The following is a 20,773-nucleotide window of genomic DNA, read 5'->3' on the forward strand; positions in this document are numbered from 1 at the left end:
CCAGGGATTGGTACCAGGGATTGAACCCGGGCCACTGAGCCACATCCCCAGCCCTTTTTATTTTATTTTATTTTATTTATTTATTTACTTACTTACTTATTTATTGAGACAGCGTCTCTCGAAGTTGCTTAGGGCTGCCTAAGGCTGGCCTTGAATTTGCAATCCTCCTGCCTCAGCCTCCTGAGCTGCTGGGATTGCAGGAGTGCAACCCTGTGCTCAGCTTACAATGACCTTTCTAAAGAACAGTTCTCACCAGGCACTACCTGCTCAAGACTCTTTGATGGCTCCCATGGTTGTCAGGAGCAAGGCCCAGCCACTGCAGCTCTACACTAGCCCCAGTCCCACAGCTCCCAACCACGTGCCTTCCTCAGAGCACTGCTCCCGCTCCTGCTCTTCTCCCCCACCACAGGAATACTGCTTCTGCCAGAGCCCCTTCACTTGCCCCTGTCCACCCTGTCCACCTTCTCCTCTGCCACTTTCATCCTCTATCCACACCCCTTATCCACAGGGAGAGCCAGGGCCTCCCAGACTCCTGCAGCCTCCTGTCTCCCTCACAGCACTGACCAAGCCCTGCCACTCCCATCACCCCCACAGGACAAGACCCAGGTCCAGCACAGAGCAGACGCCAAATGACTGCCAGTGGAAGAGAAGAAGGAAAAGACGAATGACAAGGCAGCCTTAGGGCTGAGACCCAGGACAAGAGGCGTCTGTGTGAGCTGCGGAGAGGCTGTGGGGAACAGAGGGGCAGGGAACAGCAGCAGCTCTGGTAGTGTGGACATCAGGGCACAGCACGCTGGTGGGGAAATGCCAGGCACACCTGCTGGGGTGGAAATAGGTGTGGGCAGTCAGGGACCTGGTGAGCAGACCCAGAGTGCCCAGAAACCATGGAAGACTCCTGGAGAAGGGTATGGCCCACAGTGATCAGTCAGGGCAGAGATCACAGTGCCTGCGGATCCCGTTCAGAATAGCAGGTCTAGTGCAAAGGACAGCACTTGCCCTGGCAGGAGTCACAGGCTTGAACAGCCTCTGAAGATGCCCACCGCGACACCAGCTGGGCACAGGCATTGGGGTTGGCCCGGCTTGGGTTCAAGTCCAGTTCTACTACCTCCCCATGAAACCTCAGGCACACTGTTCAACACCTATGGGCCTCAATTCCCTTACCGGTAAATATGGGATTATAATACCTACCTCCACGTGTCACTGTGGGATGAAACGAAAGGAGAGTGAGTGTATAAAACTCCTACCCTATGGCTAGCTCTTACTGATCACTTACTGTTAACTTTAGAAAGCTGAATTTGAGTTTCCTATAGAAATAAAGACCCAAACATAGTTGACGCTGGTCTGTTTAATAGTACTTTCTACCCATAAGCTCACCAGAACCCAGCCACAGCCCTGTGAGGGCCAGATTATGAGCTCCTTTAAGTGGTTCTGGGACAATTTATAAAGCCAGTGATCCCGGGGCAGGACTTAATCCCAGCCAAATACCACGAAGCCAGTGTTCCCCCACCCCCACCCCATCTCTCCCAAGGGCATGGGGTGGGGCCCTGAGGCAGTCCCTTGAGGGGGCAGGGAGAGAAGGCCTCTGGCCCACCCTTGGAGCCATGGGCAAGGCCCCATGAAAGTCCTCATTGTCCTAGCCAGGTCAGGCTGAACAGTGTGAGCCAGATTCCTAAACTGGATGCCTGTCCCCACCAGGGAGGCTCAGCCCTTTTCCAGCCTCTTTGAGAGACCAGTGCAATCAAGGGCAGCCTCCGAGCCATTTACTCACAGGCCAGAAGGAGTACTGTCCACATTCCAAAGCTCCCCCCAGGCCTACTCCCTACCTTCTTCCCAAAAAAGGCTCTGAGGTGGACTCTACACACACACAGGGGACACACACAGGATACACATTCACTGGGCCAGAAATGCAAACAATTCCAGTTAAAGAACCAAATAAGGGAGGAAAAGATTATGGTAGGAATCCAGATCCTACCATAGAGAACCGCATTTGGACTTGAGGTTCCGAGCAGACAAGGCAACAAAGGGTAGCAGAGGGTATCAAACTCTTAGGTAAAACAGGGAGCACTCATCCATGAAGCCATCCTGAGCCTGGGAAGGGAAATACCACAGGCTTCTGATTACCCAAAACATCAGATTGTGCCAGGCACAGTGGCATAGACCTGTAATCCAGATGGCTCAGGAGGCTGAGGCAGGGGAATTACAGGCTCCAAGCCTGTCTCAGCAATTTAGTGAGGCCCTAAGCAACTTAATGAGACCCTGTCTCAAAAATAAGTAAATAAAAAGGGCTGGGGATGTGGCTCAGTGGTTGTGTGCTCCTGAGTTCAATCTCCAGTACAAAAATAAATGAACAAAACATCAGATGGTATCTCCACTCCTATACTCCTGCTCTCCCTGGCTGCATTATCTCCTCCCCACTTCAGCACTCTGGCACCCACCATGTGCCTCACCTCTGTCGTGCTCTCCATTGTGACAATGCCCACTTAATCGTGGGGTATTTGATTGACACCAGAACAGAAGATCCACCAAGCAGGAACCCTCTCTCCACTCCTGGTGCCTATAGGGCCCAGGAGCACAGAGTGTGGCTTGTTGTGGTCCAACTATATGCATTTGTTCAGTGGGTTCACTAGTGTCACCTCACATAGGCAGGGAGCACACACATCATGAGGCCCCATTCCTATCCTGTCCCCTCAACCCATTCTAGAACAGAGAGCCAGAACATCACCTGCCTTCCTCCACCCCCAAGGGTAAAAATATCCTTGTCTGAAATCTGATGCCTACCCTCAGCCAGGTCAAGGTCATCAGAACTGCCAGGGTCCACTGAGAAACTGGCCAGGAGCCAGAGCAAATGGAGAAGGTGTTTCCTGAATGCCACTCCATGCACATCTCATCTGACCCAGGAGCAAATATTTGAGGCCCTACCACTGACAAAGTATTCAGGGACCCTCGCTCAGTGAAGTCCCAGATCCCACCCAAGCTGCCCAGCTCTGGCTTGAGCACAGGTCTCTGGCCTCTGTCTACCCTGCAGACCTTTCCTTGGCATCATGAGTGAGAAGGGCTTGGAGACTGATTACACCTGGAATGGTTGCATGGATGGGGAAACTGAGGCCCAAGGCTCTGTCCAAGGTCTTAAGCAAATGGGCTGAGAGTCAGGCAGTCCTTGGGCATGTCATTGAGTTGTTTCCTCTTTGGGAAAAACGGGACAAGCAGCCCACCTCCATTCAAGGGTAGGACAAGGATCAAAGCAGATTCCTACAGGCACAGCGGGACACAGCCATAATCCCAGGGACTCCAGAGGCCGAGATAGGATGGTTGCAAATCAGCGACTTAGCAAGGCCCTCAGCAACTTAGTGAGATCCTGTCTCCAAATGTAAAATGAAAAGGGCTGGGGATGCAGCTCAATGATAAAGTAGTAGGGACTACTACTACTAAAAGCAGATCCCCAAAACTCAAGGCAGTAGCTAACGGTGAGGTGCTGTACACATGTGCGGGAGCATCACTCAAGGAGACTGCAGAGCACGGGTCAGTCGGCTAGATGGGGCTCACTTTTCTCAACCATCAAAGAGACAGCAGCCTTTGTTTCTCACTTGGGGAAATGGAAACATGGAGAAGGGATGCAGCATGGAACAGGGGGTCCTGGAGTTCTGGAATCCCAACCCTACCCTCAGCAGCAGGGGGGCCTCAGGCAACGGCTTCCCCTCTGTCCACTCAGCTATTCATTCATTCATTCAACAACCAATGGGCAACCCCCGCCCCCCCGGGGTCAGTTTCCTCACCTGTAAAATGAGAATCTTAAATACTCAGAGTGGTCCTGAGGCACAAAGGTGAGAACACAGGCAAAGGCAGAGGCTGTCCTCCATGTCTTCATGCTCTTATCCAAAGGCTAGGTCAGGCTTACCCTGGTGAGCAAACCTGAATTGGGGGCCATCTTCACAGGGTCCAGATGGGAAGCTAGGCATGGAACCAGAGGTAACCCAGGGGCAGGGGCTGCAGGAGTGTGTGCGGCCTGAGCCTGCGTGGGGGCTGGCGGCCGAGACCTGCAGGACGGGGCATAGTCTGTGGGGGCTGGGGTTCTGCTTAACCTCAGCTAGCCTGACCTAGCCTTTGGATAAGAGCATGAAGACATGGAGGACAGCCTCTGCCTTTGCCTGTGTTCTCACCTTTGTGCCTCAGGACCACTCTGAATATTTAGGATTCTCACTGTACTGGTCTCTTCTCTGTACTGTTGGGCACTATGCCTGCAAGGTGCCCAGAACTAACGGCCTGTGGGACGTGAGCAAGTGTTTTAACCTGTCTGGGCTTTTTTCACAAGCTTCTTTTGTTCATAAAATTGAAGAGGGTATGCACGCAGAGCAAGATGGAGAACAACGGCTCTCCCTTGAGGATTTACTGAGTACTGAGGATTTCACATGCAGTTTTAATCTTCGCACTTTTATCTTTTAATCTTCACACAACCCTGCTGTTATTAGTCCCATTTTACAGATGGGGGAACAAAGGCCCAGGGAGGGTGGGTGCCTTGAATATGCACACACAAAATCATTCAGCCAGCAAAGGGCAGAGGTGGGACTTGGACCCAAGTCTGTTTAACTCCAAGGCTGAGGCTGCTTGGCCACTCTGTTGTAACTGCCTGGCAGGCAGAGTAGTCACCGCTGCCTCCCAGGCACTTGTGACAGCCTTGGAGACAAGAAAGACCTGTAGTGTCAGTACCCTACAGTCCAGAGTCAAGGCACTTTCTGGAACACTGTCCCAATGAGCCACCACCATTGAGGAGACTGTGCGCTCTCTGTGAGCTGAAGGTTGTACCTTGAAAACCCTCTGCTCTGAGGAGAAGACACCACATGCCAGATGGGCCTCTCTCCAGAACAGCAATGCCACCTGCCATACCCCATCCACTGACTGTCCAGTATGAGCTCGCTTGCTCCCTTGGACCACGGGCTCACTCTCTCCGACACAAACCCTTCTAATGAGAAGCACATCTGCCCGTCCAGGTCTCCCAGCACCCACCTCACCTCCACCCCTGCTACCTCCCTGTGGCTTTCTCCCTTTGGACCCTCTGCCACCTCCCACTCCCTACTCCAGCATGCCCCAGAAAAAGGCCAGGAGGGTGCTGACCCCAAACGCGACTGATCTCTGCCGTGTGCACCTCAGGGGACTCACCAGGACAGCACCCAACCTAGCACCCACATTCACAGGCAGTCACCTCATGAGCCCTGGCAGCTAGGTGGCCATTCAGAGGCTGTGAAGGACAGACCTGGCCTCACCTCATCAGAGCCTTACATGTCTTCCCTGCCAGACAGCCAAGGCTGCTGCCTGCCACCGCCTCTAGGTCACCATGGCAACAGGCAACCAGGCAATAGGCTCAGGCCCTGCCATCCTGCAAGCTGCCTCATTTACCCTGGAACTGGGCACTGCAGCTCCTGGCATCACAACTCCCCTCCAGGAGAGAGAGGGAGGGAGGGGGAGAGAGAGAGAGAGCACCAGCAGGAAGGGAGAAGAAAAGAGAGCAGCTATAGACAGAGGGGAAAAACAGTGGTAGAGAGAGAATGGAAGAAAGGGAGAGGAGGGAAAGGAAGAATAGAAAAGGGATGAGGTCAGGGAGAGAGAACAAACAAAAGAGGCTGACAGGGAGCCCGGCCAGCAGAATGGACATGCGCACACACACGCTCACACATACACACACACAGCAGAAGGAGAAGCCAGGGAGACATGAAGGGCCCCTCCCGCCTCCCCCCACACACCACACACCACACATTCCTCTGGCTTGAGCTGCTCTCAGCCTGGGGATTCTGGCAGCCGCTGGGACTTCCTGCCCCAGGAAGCGGGCAGCCTGGTGGGCCCCTCTTGCTGAGGGCTGTGTCTTGCCTTCCCCAGCAAGTGGGGCTCCTCTCCCAGCCCCTCAGGCCATACCTCCCCACTGGGCACCCCGCAGGCCCTCAAGGTGCTGGCCTCAGAACTCTCCTACCACTCAGCCTCCTCCTTCCCACCTTACCCACCTTACCCCCTTCCCCAGCACCACACAACAACTCATTCCTCTCTAAAATGTTCAGGAAGCAGGGCAGAGCAGGGCGGGCAGGGGGTGTGACTCGTCACTGAAGACATTCCCTTATTAAGCAGTGCAGGTGGAGCAGGCCTCAGAAGGAGACTTAGCAGAGGGACACCAACCCCGTGGGGCTGCTTCAAAGGCCTCACATTGGTAAACCTGAGGGTTGAGAGGCGGAGGCTGCGGAGCAGACAGGGCGCCACGGTTCTTTCCAGGCACAGGCTGCACATGGCCCTCTTCCCTCAGCCTCCCACTCTTGGCCTGCAACACAGCTTTAACCTGTCCTAGCCCCATGACATCCCACTGTTTTCCACACTCTCAAAGGAATAAGAGCCCACCAGAAAGGCTTACTGAAAAAAAAAAAAAAAGGTGGAGGGAGAGAAGAAAGAAAAGCACAGAAAGGCACCGGGTGAGCAGAGGTGGAGGCCTGGCTCAGCAGGCTCAGACTGTGCTGGCTCCTGCCCTGCCTGGCTGGCTGGATAACCCTAAGCCATTTACCTAAACCACTCAGTTTCCACATCTCTAAAATGGGAACAGGACTGTCATAAAGAGGACTCAATGAGATTACATGTGGAAAGAATAGGAGCTGACCCACAGGAAGGGCTCCCAACACTGCAGATCTTTATGTTGTTAAAAAGCTGGGCATGGGCCTGGCACAGCGGCACCTGTCTGTAATCCCAGCCGCTCAGGAGGCTGAGGCAGGAGGATTGCAAGTTCAAAACCTCAGCAAAAGCAAGGTGATAAGCAAGTCAGTGGACCCTGTCTCTAAACAGAATACAAGATAGGGCTGGGGATGTGGTCACTGGTCAAGTGCCCCTGAGTTCAGTTCTGGATTTCCCCACACACATACACATAAAAAAGCCAGGTATGGTTGAAAGACACAGGAAACTGTCTAGAGAGGAAAGGCCTGAGCAGGGCCCTGGATAAGGGACATCTGATGAGACTGGTAAAGTGACCTTTGGAGAGCATGGGTCAGCTGGGGCCTCCTAGCCCCATCCTGTGACAACGATATTCACTTTTCCTCCCAGTACTGCCTGTTGAACACAAAATCTTTCTTCCACCAAGGCTTCATTTCAATGAAGAATCAGGTTTGAACAAGATGGAGTCCATGGCCCTTCATGAGGCCTCCCACAGATGTCCACACAGTCCAACACTCGGTTGCTTGACCATTCCTACTTCCCAGGCCCCTAGAAGGCTCAAGACCCTCAGGGGGGAAATAAATGCTTAGAATCAAATGTGACAATCACTAGAATCCAGCTTGGGGTAACAAAGAATAAGATATGCCAGGCACAGAGAGGGGCCCATTGGGGCAAGAATAGACATATCTGCAAATCTTGCATTTGCATAGACCCCAAACATTTTAAATGCTCAGTAAAAACATATTAAATTGAAGCTGAAAGGCATCTCCAAAGGAGTACCCTATTTGCCTGCTCCATTCAATACCAGGTCAGATGGCTTGAATGAATCACCCAGTCATGGAAGGCCACCTGAAAGTCTGTAACATACAAGACCAAGCAGAAGAAGCCAAGTGGGGTGCGGGGGAATGGGGGCAGGAAAGATGGTGGAATGAGATGGACATCATTACCCTAGGTACCTGTATGACTGCACACAGGGTGTGATGCTACATCATGTCCAACCAGAGAAATGAAAAGTTGTGCTGCAATTATGTACAATGAATCAAAATGCATTCTACTGTCTTATATACCTAATTAAAATAAATAAATTAATTTTTTTTAAAAAAGAAGCCAAATACAGTGGCTCATGCCTGTAATCGCAGAGCCTTGGGAGGCCTAGGCAGAGGATCAAAAGTTCAACATCAGCCTGGGCAATTTAGCAAGACCCTCCCTCAAAATAAAAAAAAAAAAAATTAAGGGGATATAGCTCAGTGGTAGAGCACCCCCAAGTCCCAACCCCAGTACTGAAAGGGAAAAAAAGACCAAACAGACCCAGGAGATGAAAATGGAAAAGGCTCACTTTGCTGGTCTCCCTTGAAGTGTTTCCGGCCACTATCCCTTTTCTTAAGGGATAGTTTGCGTGCAAGGGTGGCTCTAGCTTAATAGCTGTTTATGTGAAAACAGCCTCATGATTTAGTCTGTCCACAAACTCAACAGTGACAATCCTGCTGTAACCCAAACCCTGGCCCTGTGGCTGCTGAAGACTTACCGCTGCGGTGGGGGTAGGTGGTGAGGGGTCCCATTTAGGGAAAGAGTGACTCAGTGCGGGGAGGAGACAGCTGGGGTTTTGCCGCAGCATGAGGCCCAGCACTGTGAGGGGGGAACAGAGGGGCCAGGACCAGGAAGGACAGCCAGGCTGCAGGAGGAACTGTGGGGTGAGGGGGAGCCAGGCTGCATGGGGGACTCTGGCTGCAGAGCGGGCGGCCCGCTGGGTCAGAGAGCAGAAGACCTAATAAGGTATAAAATCAAGATGACACAAGGATAAACAAGGTTAGAAAGAGGCTCTAGCAGGTGTCTCTCTCTGTTAAACTCCTATTCCTTACTTGCAGGAGCTGGGAACACAGGATAGCACACAACAGCCTCACGGACAGATAGTAAGCAAAAAGAAACAAGGTCATCTTAGAGAATGGACCGTGCCAGAAGAGAGAAAAACAGGGATGTCATCAAGAGAGAAGGTGGTGGGTGGGAAGAGGTGACCTGGGGTGGGAAATGGAGAGCTCCTGCCTAAGGTAAATGGCAAGGAGCAATTGCACAAGGCCCTGGGGCTGCAGGGTGGCAGGCGGAAAACAGAGGGGTTTGGCTGTCCGTGGGGAAGAAGGTGGAAGGGGAGAAGTCAGGAGGGCAGACGGGGCCAGGTTGCCCAAGGCCATGTAGGTCCCCACAGGGGCTGGATTTCCCTCCAGCACCACTTGCTGGTGGCTCCCAGGCAGGAGGGTGAGAGAAAGGGAAGGCTCAGGCTTGGAATGAGTGACTGGGAAATTTATTTATCTATTTGGTACCAGGGATTGAACCCAGGGGTGCTTAACCACTAAGACACATTCCTACATTCCTAGACTTTTTTTTTTTTTTTTTTTGAGACAGGGTTCTCACTTGGTTGCTTAGGGCTTTGCCGAATTGCTGAGGCTGTATTTGAATTTTCAATATTCCTGTCTCAGTCTCCAGAGCCACTGGGATTATAGGTATGTGACACCACACCTGGCAAGAATTAGACATTCAGAGAGGTGTCAAGGAGTTCCAGGGCAGGCACGGTGGCACATGTCTGTAATCCCAGCAACCCAGGAGGCTGAGGCAGGAGAATTATAAATTCAAATTCAGCCTTGTCAATTTAGTGAGAACTTGTCTCAAAACAAAAAAATAAAACAGAACTGGGCGCACATCTGTTAATCCCAGCAGTTTGGGAGGCTGAGGCAGGAGAATCATAAGTTCAGAACCAGCCTCAGCAATTTAGTGAGGCCTAAAGTAACTCAGCAAGGCCCTGACTCTAAATTAAACATAAAAAAGGGACGGGGATGTGGCTTAGTGGCTAAGCGCCCTGGGTTCAATACCTGGTACCAAAAAAAAAAAGGCATGTGAGTATCTGCAACTTTGTGGTCAAAATGCAGCTGATTTTTTGCTACTCCTACTGAGAGGTAGAATCGAATCCCCACCCCTGGATCTGAGTCAACTTTGGTGACATTTCAACCAGACCAGATCATGCGAAGCCTTGCTGCTTCCACCCAGGCCTTTGGGACCTCCTACTCTGTAGCCCTCTGCCAGGTAGGAAATCTGACTCCCCTGAGACTGTCACACTACAGAGGTCATCTGTGGGTATTCTGAATGACAGTCCCATCTAAGCCCAACCTTGAAGCCATCCCTACTGAGGTGCCAACAAAGTCAGTTAGCTCATCTGCCAGCTAAAAACCACCAAGTTACCTCCACCAGTGCCCCACAGGGCAGAAGAATCACCCAGTAGAACCCTGATCGAGCTCCTGGGCATCAAGATGTCATAAAGAGTTGTTTTAAGCCACTAAGTCTGAGGTGGTTTGTTTTGCAGTCTTAGGACCAGTATAAACAAGACCCAAGGAGAGAAGGTAGCCAGAGACACCCACACTTGACACAGGCCAGTAGGAAGGAGGAGCCTAGAGGGAGCCAGGTAGGAGCAGGCCCTGGGGAGGGTGGCTCTCCAGGAGCCACAAGCAGAGCTGAAGCACATGGGGAGAGAAGTTCTCCCCAATTTAACCACAGGAAGGGAGTGGGGAGGGAAATGGAGGATTCCGTCAGAATGACTTAGGGAGAGGATGAGAGGTAACCAAGTGGAAATGGGATCACAGAAAACTCAGCAATTTTTAAGGGGAAATGGAGCAAAGAAACATGGTAGTAGTTGGAAGGGGACATGGGGACAGGAAGGTCCTAGATGTTAGATGTTAGAGCTCCTTCCATGCTAAGGAATAGAGCCTGTAGGAGGGGTCCCACGGAGCCAGAGTGCTGCCCACAGGTCAGGAGCTGCCCAAGAAGTGACCTAGCAGAACCTCAAAGACTGCTTTTAAGAGCCACAGTTTGGTGGCACATGCCTGTAATTGCAGCGGCTCAGGAAGCTGAGGCTAGAGGATCACAAGTTCAAAGCCATCCTCAGCAATGGTGAGGCACTAAGCAACTTAATGAGACCCTATCTCTAAATAAAATACAAAATAGGGCTGAGGATGTGGCTCAGTGCCCCTGAGTTTAATCCCTGGCACACCGCCCCCACCCCCCCCAAAAAAAAAAGATCGCTTTTAGAAATCCAAGGCTACCACTTGTCATGCAGCCACTGTGTGCCAGGTCCAGTCCTTGGGGATCCTTAAATTCTCAACTCCACTGTAATCCCAGCAACCCAGGAGGCTGAGGCAGGAGGATTGCAAATTCAAAGTCAGCCTTGGCAACTTAGTGAGACCTTGTCTCAAAACAAAAAATAGAAGCAGAAATCCTCACTTCGCAGATGAGGAAAACAAAAAATTCATCAATAAAAGATCCCTCCAAGGACTCTTGACCAGTAAAAGGCAAAGGAGAGGTTGAACTGAGGTTCTCTGACTCCAGAACCCAGCAAGGGCTCTCTGCAGAAGGAACACCCCCAGAAGGAGGTCAGGTCACCAGTCCATGGCACTCCTTTCCTCCGGATTTTTACAGGTGCTAGGGATCAGTCCCAAGGCCTCCTGCAAAGCCTGGCTAATGCTCCACCACCAAGCCACATCTCCAGGCCCCTACTCCCGGCACTTCAGACTCTCCTCTCTTGCTCCCCCACTCCCTTGCCCTCCAGGCAATAGGGGAACACCACTGACTGGGGAGGTGGTCTCTGAAGAGTGGATCTTACCTGGGCTGTGGAGGGATCTCTGAGGTAAAGACCCTGGCTGTCACCACCCCACCACCACTCCCTGTCCACAGGGCCAGCCTGGCCAGCTCAGAAGTCCCTCCCACTCACCTGTTTGCCTAGCTAAGAACCAGTTTCCCCAAGAGACACACCTTTCTTAGACTTGCTGCCTAGAAGCTCTGCTTTTATCTTCAAAATCAAGGGGAGGGTAGGACCGGAGCAGCTCAGAGTCCCAGGAGGCCCTCAGGGTGGGGTGGGAAGCAGTGCTGGGCTCTTCCCCTTCTGACTCTCTTCGTGGACAGACCATCCCTCCACCCCACCCCTACCCTAAAGTCATTTAATCCTTGGCCCCTTCCTCTCTCCGGGCCCACCCTTTCCATGAACCCCATTGCTTGCAAAGCCTGTAGGCAAGCAGACCGATCTAACATTAATTTCTTGGTCAAGCTCACGGTGTGAACCTGCTCAAGTGACAGGGTCCATCATCACCCTGTAGCCCTGCCATGCGGAGATGAAGCTGAAGCTGAGAAACAGCTCATCAAGATCACACCAGGGTCTTCTGGCTCCAGACCTCCCCTCTGTCCCTGCCACAGCTCACTGGGGCTGGATCCCCGGAGAAAAGAGAGGTACTAGGTCTCTCCACAACCTTCTCAAGGGATCAAAAGAAAACATGGACCTACCTGGTGCAGAGGCCTGGAGGCTCCTGGAAACCAGAGGTGCTTTAAGAGAGGCCAAAGGGCCTTTAACAACCTCTGACTGGGGACCAGGACCACACCTGGGCCAGGCCACACCCCGGGGCGGATCACAGCCTGTTCTAGGGTCACAAATAGGACATAGCTTAGGAGTGGAGAGACCTTAGAATTGGCACTGCTGCCCCTCAGCGAGCCCCCAGAGCCCGGATTCAGCCCGAGCCCAGCCCAGCTGCTGACTCACTGGCTCTGAACAGCCTGATTTGATAAAGCACGGACAGCACATTCTAGATGGCAAAGTGCACACGAGGAGCCAGGAAAAGCCCCAGAGCAGGGGCTGGTGCACGTGTCTCTCTGAAGTCTGGCATCTGGCTGTGACATTCTACAGTGGCTCTGCATGATTCCATTTACTCCTCACCTAGGCCTTCGAGGGACAAGGAGCCGTGCCTCTGGCACACGAGAGGGAGCCAAATGAAGCCTGGTTATCAGAGAAGCTGAGGCTCTGTGCCACTGAGTGGTAGAGCTGAGATTCTGCTTTCTCCCTGCTGGAGCTGGTTCTGCCCACTGGGCAGACTCTCCAAAAAGGCTTACCAGTTTGTGTCTACTGACATTAATGAGTTAATGTGTAATTGGCTGAGGGCAAATTATTACCACTGAGGAAGACCCAGGCAGGAGATGTATATGTATATCTCCTGCCCACCCCCATACACACACATATTACATAGTCAAGGGGGGCAGAAAGAGTGTCCTCAGGGGTCCCTGCTAAATTCCTTCATTTCCTTGTGGAACTGGCTTCTTTCCCACCTCTCACATACAGGTGCCTCTCCTAGACTGCACTTCCTAACCCAGAAAAGCTCTCAGGGAAGCCAATCCATCACCTCCTCCACGGAGCCTGTCCTGACCCCTCCCTGAGCTGGTAAAGGCCACCTCAAGGCTTTCATCTGCCACAGCTTGGCCACATTGTGCTACCATCATCACGTGATCCTCTCTCTATCTCCCCATCATCTGGGGCACCTGAGGACAGGTCCAGTCTGACTCATTCCTGCATCCCCAAAGTGCCAAACTCTGGGCCTATTGCTGTCCTGATGCCACCTCTGACCTGCAATGAGGCTGCTCCTGGGAATGACAAGGGCACAGGCTTGTAGCCAGGGAGCTGGCCAAGGACCCAGCTAGCAGCACCACCTGTGCCTGGAACCACAGGACAGAGCAGGTACAAGGCAAATATGTCAGTTTCTTGGCTCAGCCAGGTCGGACCAGGACAAGGTAAAGAGCCTTGGTACCCAGGATCCCTGCCCAGCTGGAGCCTAGGATCAGGCAAGACTTCGAATTGTCTAACTAGCTCAAAGTGACTTAATGCCAGAGCCTTGATCTGAGAAGCCAGTTGAGCCAGGCATGGTGGTGCATACCTATAATTCCAGTGACTCAGGAGGCTGGAAGGATCAAAAATACGAGGTCAGCCTCTGCAACTTAGTGAGACCCTGTTTCAAAATAAAAATAAAAAGGGCTGGGATGTAGCTTAGTAGTAAAGCACCCCTGAGTTCAATCCCCAATACCAAAAGAGGGGGAAAGAAAGCCAGTTGAATGCCAGCAGCCTTGCAGAGCTGTTAGGACATTTAAATATGCCTAACACTTAGTAGGTCCTCAACAGAAAAGTTACCTCTTACCATCTCAGTAGACCAACCAGCCCTGCCACTGGGCCATTGAGGAAACTCAAGTCCAGATGAGATGGGGAAAAAAAGGAACGAGTACTAACCAAGGCCAATCCCATGCCGAGTTCTACAGTCCTCCAATGGCTAATTCTATCAACAACCTGGCAAGTTTGCTTCATAGATCAAAAAACTGGAGCCTACAAAGGCAAAGTAAGTAGGCAGGTCTCTCTGGACCCTTTCGCTGTCTGGCAGAGCAGTGAATAGCTCTCCAAAAGTTCCAAGATGCCAGCACAGTCCCACTACCAGCCCAGGCACAGGCCGGGGTGGTGGTACAACCTTCCCTAGACCCTGATATATGCATGGGAGGATCAGCTCAGACAGCCTGGGACTCCAAGCCCACATTTTCAGTGTGCAAGTGTGGGCAGAGGAGGCTGGATGGGGTAGGTCCAAGGGTGATGGAAACCACCCACTGGGTGCACAGAGGTTCCAGATGCTTTCCTGCCAAAGAAAGACCTGGAGAAGGGTCCCAAGGTAGCAGGTGGGTCCTGAGTCTCTCTGGCCAGCTTCAGGAACCCAGGCACCTCATCTCACTTCTTTGTACCTCATCTGTGCAGGGGGCTGATCCTATCCCTGCCTCCCTGCTATGAGGAGTTGGAGTCATTGGGAAGGCAGTTGGGACCATCAGAGTGCTAGCCACACAGAGAAGCGGAGTCAGGAAGATTGTTTCCCTGGGTCCCCGAGTCCAGCTTGCAGGGGCTGTGCATCTTGTACTAAGCCTGGGGACCAGAGAGTCTCAAGGAGCTCACAGCACACCAAACCCCCTCACCTACAAGGCCCAGATGCACAGCTGCAGCATCTCAGAGCCTCATCTCTGCCTCTTCCAGTGTTCTGCCCCTGGTTCTCCCCACTTCAAGCCACCTGGGCTCCATTCAGCTGTCAGACACACCAAGCTCCCACACCTCAGAGCCTACAAATGAACACTGCTCCCTCTGCCCGGAATGCTCCTCCCCAGGTCTTCCCACAGCTGCCTTTGCTCAGCCACTAGATCTCTGCTCAACTGTCACCTGCTCAAAGAGCTCTCCCCTGACCTCCCTCTCTGTTCTCTCAGATCTCAGTGCTCCAGACAGCCTGGTAAGCCCTGCAATGCCACCTACTAGCTGTGTGATATGGGGGATATTACTTAATCTCTCTGTCTCAGTTTCACCTTTAATATGAACACAATAACATTATCCACTTCACAGAGTTGTTACAAGGAATAAATAAGTTATTGCATGCTTGATGCATAGCTCGCACAGGGCAATGACTCTTTAGTCACAGTACTTAATACAGATTTTCGTTGGTATTGATTTGACTACCATTTTACCATCTGTCCCCTATTAGCTGTCAGCACCCGCCGCAAGTTAATCCTCTGGAGTTAAGTACCTGTGGAGGGAACAAGCGAAGTGGGTAGCACATCCTGAGCAGACTTCATTTACTCTGGGGCCAGGTAGGATGGGGATTCAAATGGGAAGCGATGGCTGGACTTTGAAGGATAGGAAGAGTCCTCCAGACAGATTAAGAACACTAAGGGCATCTGCCCATGACCAGACTGGATTTCACACACCGCTCCTGAAGAGATTGATAATGATTGTTCAAGTCTCACCTCTTCCTCTGGGATCACCTCAGCCCACTTCCGTGGTCATGACTTCATTTAGTCATTTCTGAACCCTTGCTATGTGACAGGCACATCATTCTATGTCTACAGGTCTCTACTTCTCCACCACTCCTCCTCCTTCTCCTCCAGGGAGACCAGCCCCTGCCTTTCTCTGTCAAGACCACCCTCAAGGTGATACACAGATCTGTCACAAATGTTCAGGTTTCCAGATGTCAGAGTTAGGGGACCTCTATGATCACCCAACATGCTGAGACCCGGACAGAGGAACACCTGGCCCAGGTCACACAGTGAATATGGAGTGAACCTAAGATTCTAATCCAAATGCCATGTCCTAAACCTCCCCACCAGACCCCTAACAAGGGCCAGACCCCTAACAAGGCTGGGTAGGATGAGTTGGGATAGAAGTTCCTCCAGCTGCCCTCAGGTTCATAGTGAGGTAGCACAATCATGCTAGAGGTATAGCCAGCATATAGGTCTATGAACACAAGCACAGATGCCCCCAGCTGTTTTGGGGAGAACTAGGTCAAATATCTCTGTCACCATTTCTGGAGTAAAAAGGTTGTACAGGGAACTGACCTGGCCCAGGCCAGACCTGAGACTGGATATAGGTTCCCAGGCCTCTCAAGAGTCTGGCCAGCCTTTTACTAGGGTGCCTGTGGTCCCTTGACCGCCAGGAGTGCAAGACTCAGTTCTCAGTACAGACTGACATCTTGGATGGGGAAAGAAGAGACATTTATGAGACAGGACAGGAAGAACTTTCCAGCATCCCCAGATCCACACACAGCACCCTGCCTGCCACCAGGCTTGGTGGCACTCACAGCTTCAGTCACTCACTCAGTCACTTATACACACCAAGTGTTTGCTTGGTACCCAGTCATGAGTAGGAGCCAGAATTACCAGACTTCAACACTCACTCTGTCTGCAGTGCCTTAGGGTACTGGAAATTGTCCCCAAACCATGCAAAGTGGGACTTGTGAAACAACCCCTTACTTCTGTTCCCAGTTTAATCTGGCTTCTTCGTACCTAGTGAAAATAGTTTGGTGGGGTTTTTGGGTTTGCTTGCTTTTCATTAAAAACAGCTTTGATACCAAACCAGAAAACATCCCTCCCAAATCTCCCGAATTCAAGAAGAGCTAAGGGAAGAGGCAAGGGAAATCCAAGAATCTCTGCCAATCAGGCACAAGTTCAAAGGTAGCAATCAAGGTCACAGTGCTTTTAGCTGATGTGAGGTCCCTTGTGTTCTCATGAGCCCAATTTCCACATCTACACCCTGCTCCATTCCAAGAATCAATGGAGGTAGTACGGGGAACCAAATGGCAGATGGGCTCAGGACATGTGGGTTGAATGTCATTTCTAGACCTTCAACTGGCTGTCTCAGGTTTCTCCTTTTTTTTCGTACCAGGCATTGGACTCAGGGGCACTTAACCACTGAGATACATCCTCAATCCTTTTTATTTTATTTTTTATTTTAAGACAGGGTCTTGCTAAGTGGCTCAGAGCCTCAATAGATTGCTAAGGCTGGCTTTGAACTGGGATTACAAGAGTGCACCACCATGCCCAACTCTGTCTCAGGTTTCTTTCTTTCTTTCTTTCTTTTTTAGTATTTATTTTTTAGTTTTAGGTGGACACAATATCTTTATTTTATTTTTATGTGGTGCTGAGAATTGAACCCAGTGCCTCACGCATGCTAGGTGAGCACACTACCACTTGAGCCACATCCCCAGCCCTGTCTCAGGTTTCTTAAAAGCTCAAACTATGGAGCCAGGACCACTGAATTCAAATTCCAGCTCTGCCACTTCCTACCAGTGTGATCTGGGACAAATCACTTCACCTCTCAGAGCCTCAGATTCTTTATCTGCAATTTGGGGGTGGTGAGTGTACCTCCCTCAGAGAACTGATTGAAGTAACATGTGCCTGACTTTGGCTTGGTGCCTGGCGTGGGCAGCACTTATGGGGATCTGCTACTATAAAATGACACTACTCTTACCCACCCGCTTGTCCCCAGTTACAGATGAGGATTAATGGGAAAATAGTCCTGAAGGGTTAAATATGACAGGGACCAAGAAAAGACACAGGCAGCCCACCCACCTGGAAGACCCTCTCTCTGCCCCCTGGGCCCTGCTGTCCAGATCCTACCTGCCCTGGCTGAGAAGTCGCCTGTTCTCATTGATTCACTAATCATTCCCTGGACTCTGGCCAGGCCCAGCTCTGTGCTGGATTCACCAGGAGCAGCTGCATGGAGCTCACTGGCTTGTGCGAGAGGTGGACGCGCGAGTCAAGCACACATTCCAGTATGAGAAGGAGCTCACATAGCGGTGCACAGTGATGTGAGAAATCTGGGAGGGCTTTCCAGAGGAGGCAGCATCTGAGCTCAATCTGATGGCTCAGGAGGAACTTGCCACAGAGGCAGCTTAGGGGAGGCACAGGAAGGCTGGGGTGACTGGGAGAAGGCACAGCATGGACACCAGCCTGAAAGAGAGACCACGGAGACACTAAGACCATGGAAAGCAGGACAGTGGGCTGCTGCTGAGAATGCAGAGGGGCAGGATGGGGGGATTCGAGGGAGGCATGCACAAGCCAGGTCACCAAGATCCCCAGCGTCAGGTAATCAGTGTGAAGGGGGTTGGCTGTGGGAAGACAGGTGCACTGGGAGGGGCAGGAGACCAAGTTGAAAGGTGGCTGTGCAGGTGGAGGTGGGGGACAAATAAGATATTTCTTTATTCGCTCCGGTCCCTTTTTAAAAGTTTTTTTGCTGAAAATGTCCTCAATAGACAGTCACTGTACACCCAGCAAAGCTCTGCCAGTCTGTCCTGAGCTCTTCTCCATGCACCAGGTCAAAGATCCCTGCCAGACACTGAGAGGCACTTGAGTCTGCCTGGGGCCTCAACATGAAATTTCAGCTCCAAAGTCCCTGTTAGGAGGTTCTAGGGGAAAGTGCTCTTCAAGGTCACCTCAAGGAACACTTTTCCACATGGCCTTTCCCTCACATGGTCCTGCGACTGCTCTCCCGTCCTTACCCGGTTGCGCTCCGTCATTAGAGGGTGTACACACCTTCATCCTGTAACTTCCATCGCTCAAAGGGCTTTGAGCGGGGAGCTGGAATACCACAGAGCCAGCTCAGATGGCCAGCAGAAACACACACACAACTGCGCCTGCAGAAATGCACAACCCCACAAGAATTCCAGAACTCGCTGCGAGTGATTCCAGTCAAACAGCCAGCCCTTGGGGATCTAGTGGTCCCTAGGGCTTGTTTGGAAATTGCTGCTTATAATTAAACAGCCCCGGGCTTCTGCAATTTCTTTCCAAAGAGAGCTAGAAAATGGCCCGTGGAAAGTGAAAAAAAGAAGCAGCAGAACTTCTAACTTCCAAAGCAAACGTTAATCTTTCTGGGTCCCCAGCCTCCCGCGCCCCAGCCCACTGGTCATACCCTTCGCAGGTGATTGCCGACATTCTGGATCATTGCGGCCTCTAGCAGTGTGGACCAGGCGGTGGGGAGCAGCGCGCTCCCAGAGACAGCCTCAGGTCACCTGAGCCACAGCCGGCTCCGGCTGGGGCTCCAAATGCAGCCAGCGGCCTCGGGCTCCTCCTCCCGAGCTCCCGCCCTCCGCAGCCAGAGCTTCTAGCCGCCTCCCGGCCTCTCCGCAGCCGCTCCTGCCCCCCCTCCTCCTGGAACCCCTGCCCAAAAGGGTTCTCAGGGGCGGCCAACTGGGCACCGGCGCTTCGGGAGCCAGTCCCCACCTACTGGACACCCAGCCGGAAGCTCACTCGGCTTCCAACCCCAGCCAAACTCCAATCACCCCCATTTCCAGCCCCCATGCGGGCTCCGTCATCCTCCCCACGGGGACCCTAGGCTCCAGGATGGTCCCCAGGGGCCGGAGATTCAGCTCCAGGTCCAGATTTCCATCCGTCCACAAGGGGTCAGGCTGCAGCATAGCGGGAGGCCAGGGCGCTGCCAGCCACCTTGCAGAGACAGCGGACCCACCTGCTAGGACTCTTCACCCTGGAGAGAGCCGCTTGCCTGCTCCACCCATCCAGGCTGTCAAGCCCAGCAGCTGCTGGCCAGAGGCAGGGCGCACCACTCACTTCTTTAACATGGGCAGTGAGATTCTTCTAAAAGTGGCACCTGCCAAATTCCACCTGATGGCCATGCAGGATTCAGCCCCCTGTAGTCACCACCAGGATTTTCCCCTTCTCCCCCTGACTCCTGCAAGAAGCTTGACCAGGAGACCTTGACACTCAAGTTGAAGTTGGGACAGTAAAGAGCCTGGAAGGTAGAAAATAAAAGGGTGGGGGAAGGGATCCAGGCAAGAGAGCTGCGGAAGACAAGTGGATGGGGGAGATAACAATCACCCCATAACAATCAGGCCCCTGTTGTGAGCCAGGCACCCAACAGGAAGGTGCCCCAGGTGGTACAGCCAATAACTACAAAGCACCTGCAAACCGATCAGGCCAGCTCCCAGCCCTCTGCCCTCTCCTCTGTCCCTCATGCTTCTAGTTCATTCACTATAAGCTCAATACTGTCTCTTCTGGGCATGTTTATGAGACCTGGATTCTGGGTCTGGTTCTTTCACTAATGTGCTGTGTGACTCCAGGCAAGACCCCTCCTCTCTAAGCCTCCCTGCTCTGGGAATCAAGGACTATAATGTCCTTCCCTGTGAGCTCAGGCCTTGCCCTCAAAGAGCTTGTATCTGTCAGCATTTCTGTGTCTACAAATGAGAAATTAAAATCAGCAAGACCTTAAAAACAGCAAGATGGCCCACAGATAGCACCGGCACTGAAAACTGGGAAAATCCAGGTTGCTTCCTGGCAGTGCCAGAGCTGGCCTGAAGTTTGAATGGCTCTGGATAGACTGAGAAGAGGAGTGAGGTGGACGGGCTAACAGGAACAGAAGAAGATGCAGGGCTCTGAGGAGCCTCATCTTGCAGGGCCTCTGATGCCAGGTGCCTCTGGGAATGACGAACACACCCAACATGATGAGGGCCGCATGAGTTGAAGAGGTCTCACACAACCTGCCTGGACTGGGAAAGAAACAAGCCCCAAGAGGGACAGCTCATCTCACTCAGTCCCTGAGCTAACTTGATAGGCAGGCAGCCAGGGCAATTTTCAGGGCCCTCAACTATATAAAGGAAGGAATGGAAACCCAGAGGGCTTCTGGACCCCAGCCACCCTCTCTCCAAAGGAACACCATGTCTCGGCCTCACTGGATTTAGCCCAGCGACCCTATCTTAGAAATGGACAAACTGAGGCCCAAGGATGGACAGGGAGCCACCCAAAGTGAGGACATTGTCTAGAATCACCACTCCTGACCACTCCTGACCTCAAGTCCAAAGCCCTGTCTGCACAACCCCACAACAAGGTATAAGGTAAAAGGCTTCGGTTAGACTTATAAGAGGACTTCCAGAAACAACAATGGAGAGCTAGATCTTTCTGCAGAGACCCATCCAGCTCACAAAGGTCTCCTCTTTCCCAT

General features: G+C 52.2%; 1 protein-coding gene across 7 annotated transcripts in view; it reads right to left on the minus strand.

Moving 5' to 3' along the window:
• Acot11 (acyl-CoA thioesterase 11) overlaps positions 1-20,773 on the minus strand; it is a 94,065-nt gene that overhangs the window by 69,760 nt on the left and 3,532 nt on the right. For 3 of the 7 annotated variants that reach the window (XR_007351998.1, XM_048815325.1, XM_048815324.1), the window contains exon 1: positions 18,731-18,930. The exons of 1 other annotated variant lie outside the window; for it this stretch is intronic. Coding sequence is in view for 4 of the 6 variants with exons in the window: in XM_048815325.1 (XP_048671282.1) it covers positions 18,731-18,763 (33 nt within the window). In the remaining 2 variants the exon portion in view is untranslated. Of the gene's footprint in view, positions 1-11,317; positions 11,338-18,320; positions 18,471-18,730; positions 18,931-20,773 lie in introns of those variants that run through there. 3 more of the 7 variants (XM_015484953.2, XM_048815321.1, XM_048815323.1) reach the window with 3 other exon arrangements.

Source organism: Marmota marmota, unplaced genomic scaffold (genome assembly GCF_001458135.2).
Source record: "Marmota marmota marmota unplaced genomic scaffold, marMar, whole genome shotgun sequence".
In the NCBI taxonomy this organism is placed as follows: domain Eukaryota; kingdom Metazoa; phylum Chordata; class Mammalia; order Rodentia; family Sciuridae; genus Marmota; species Marmota marmota.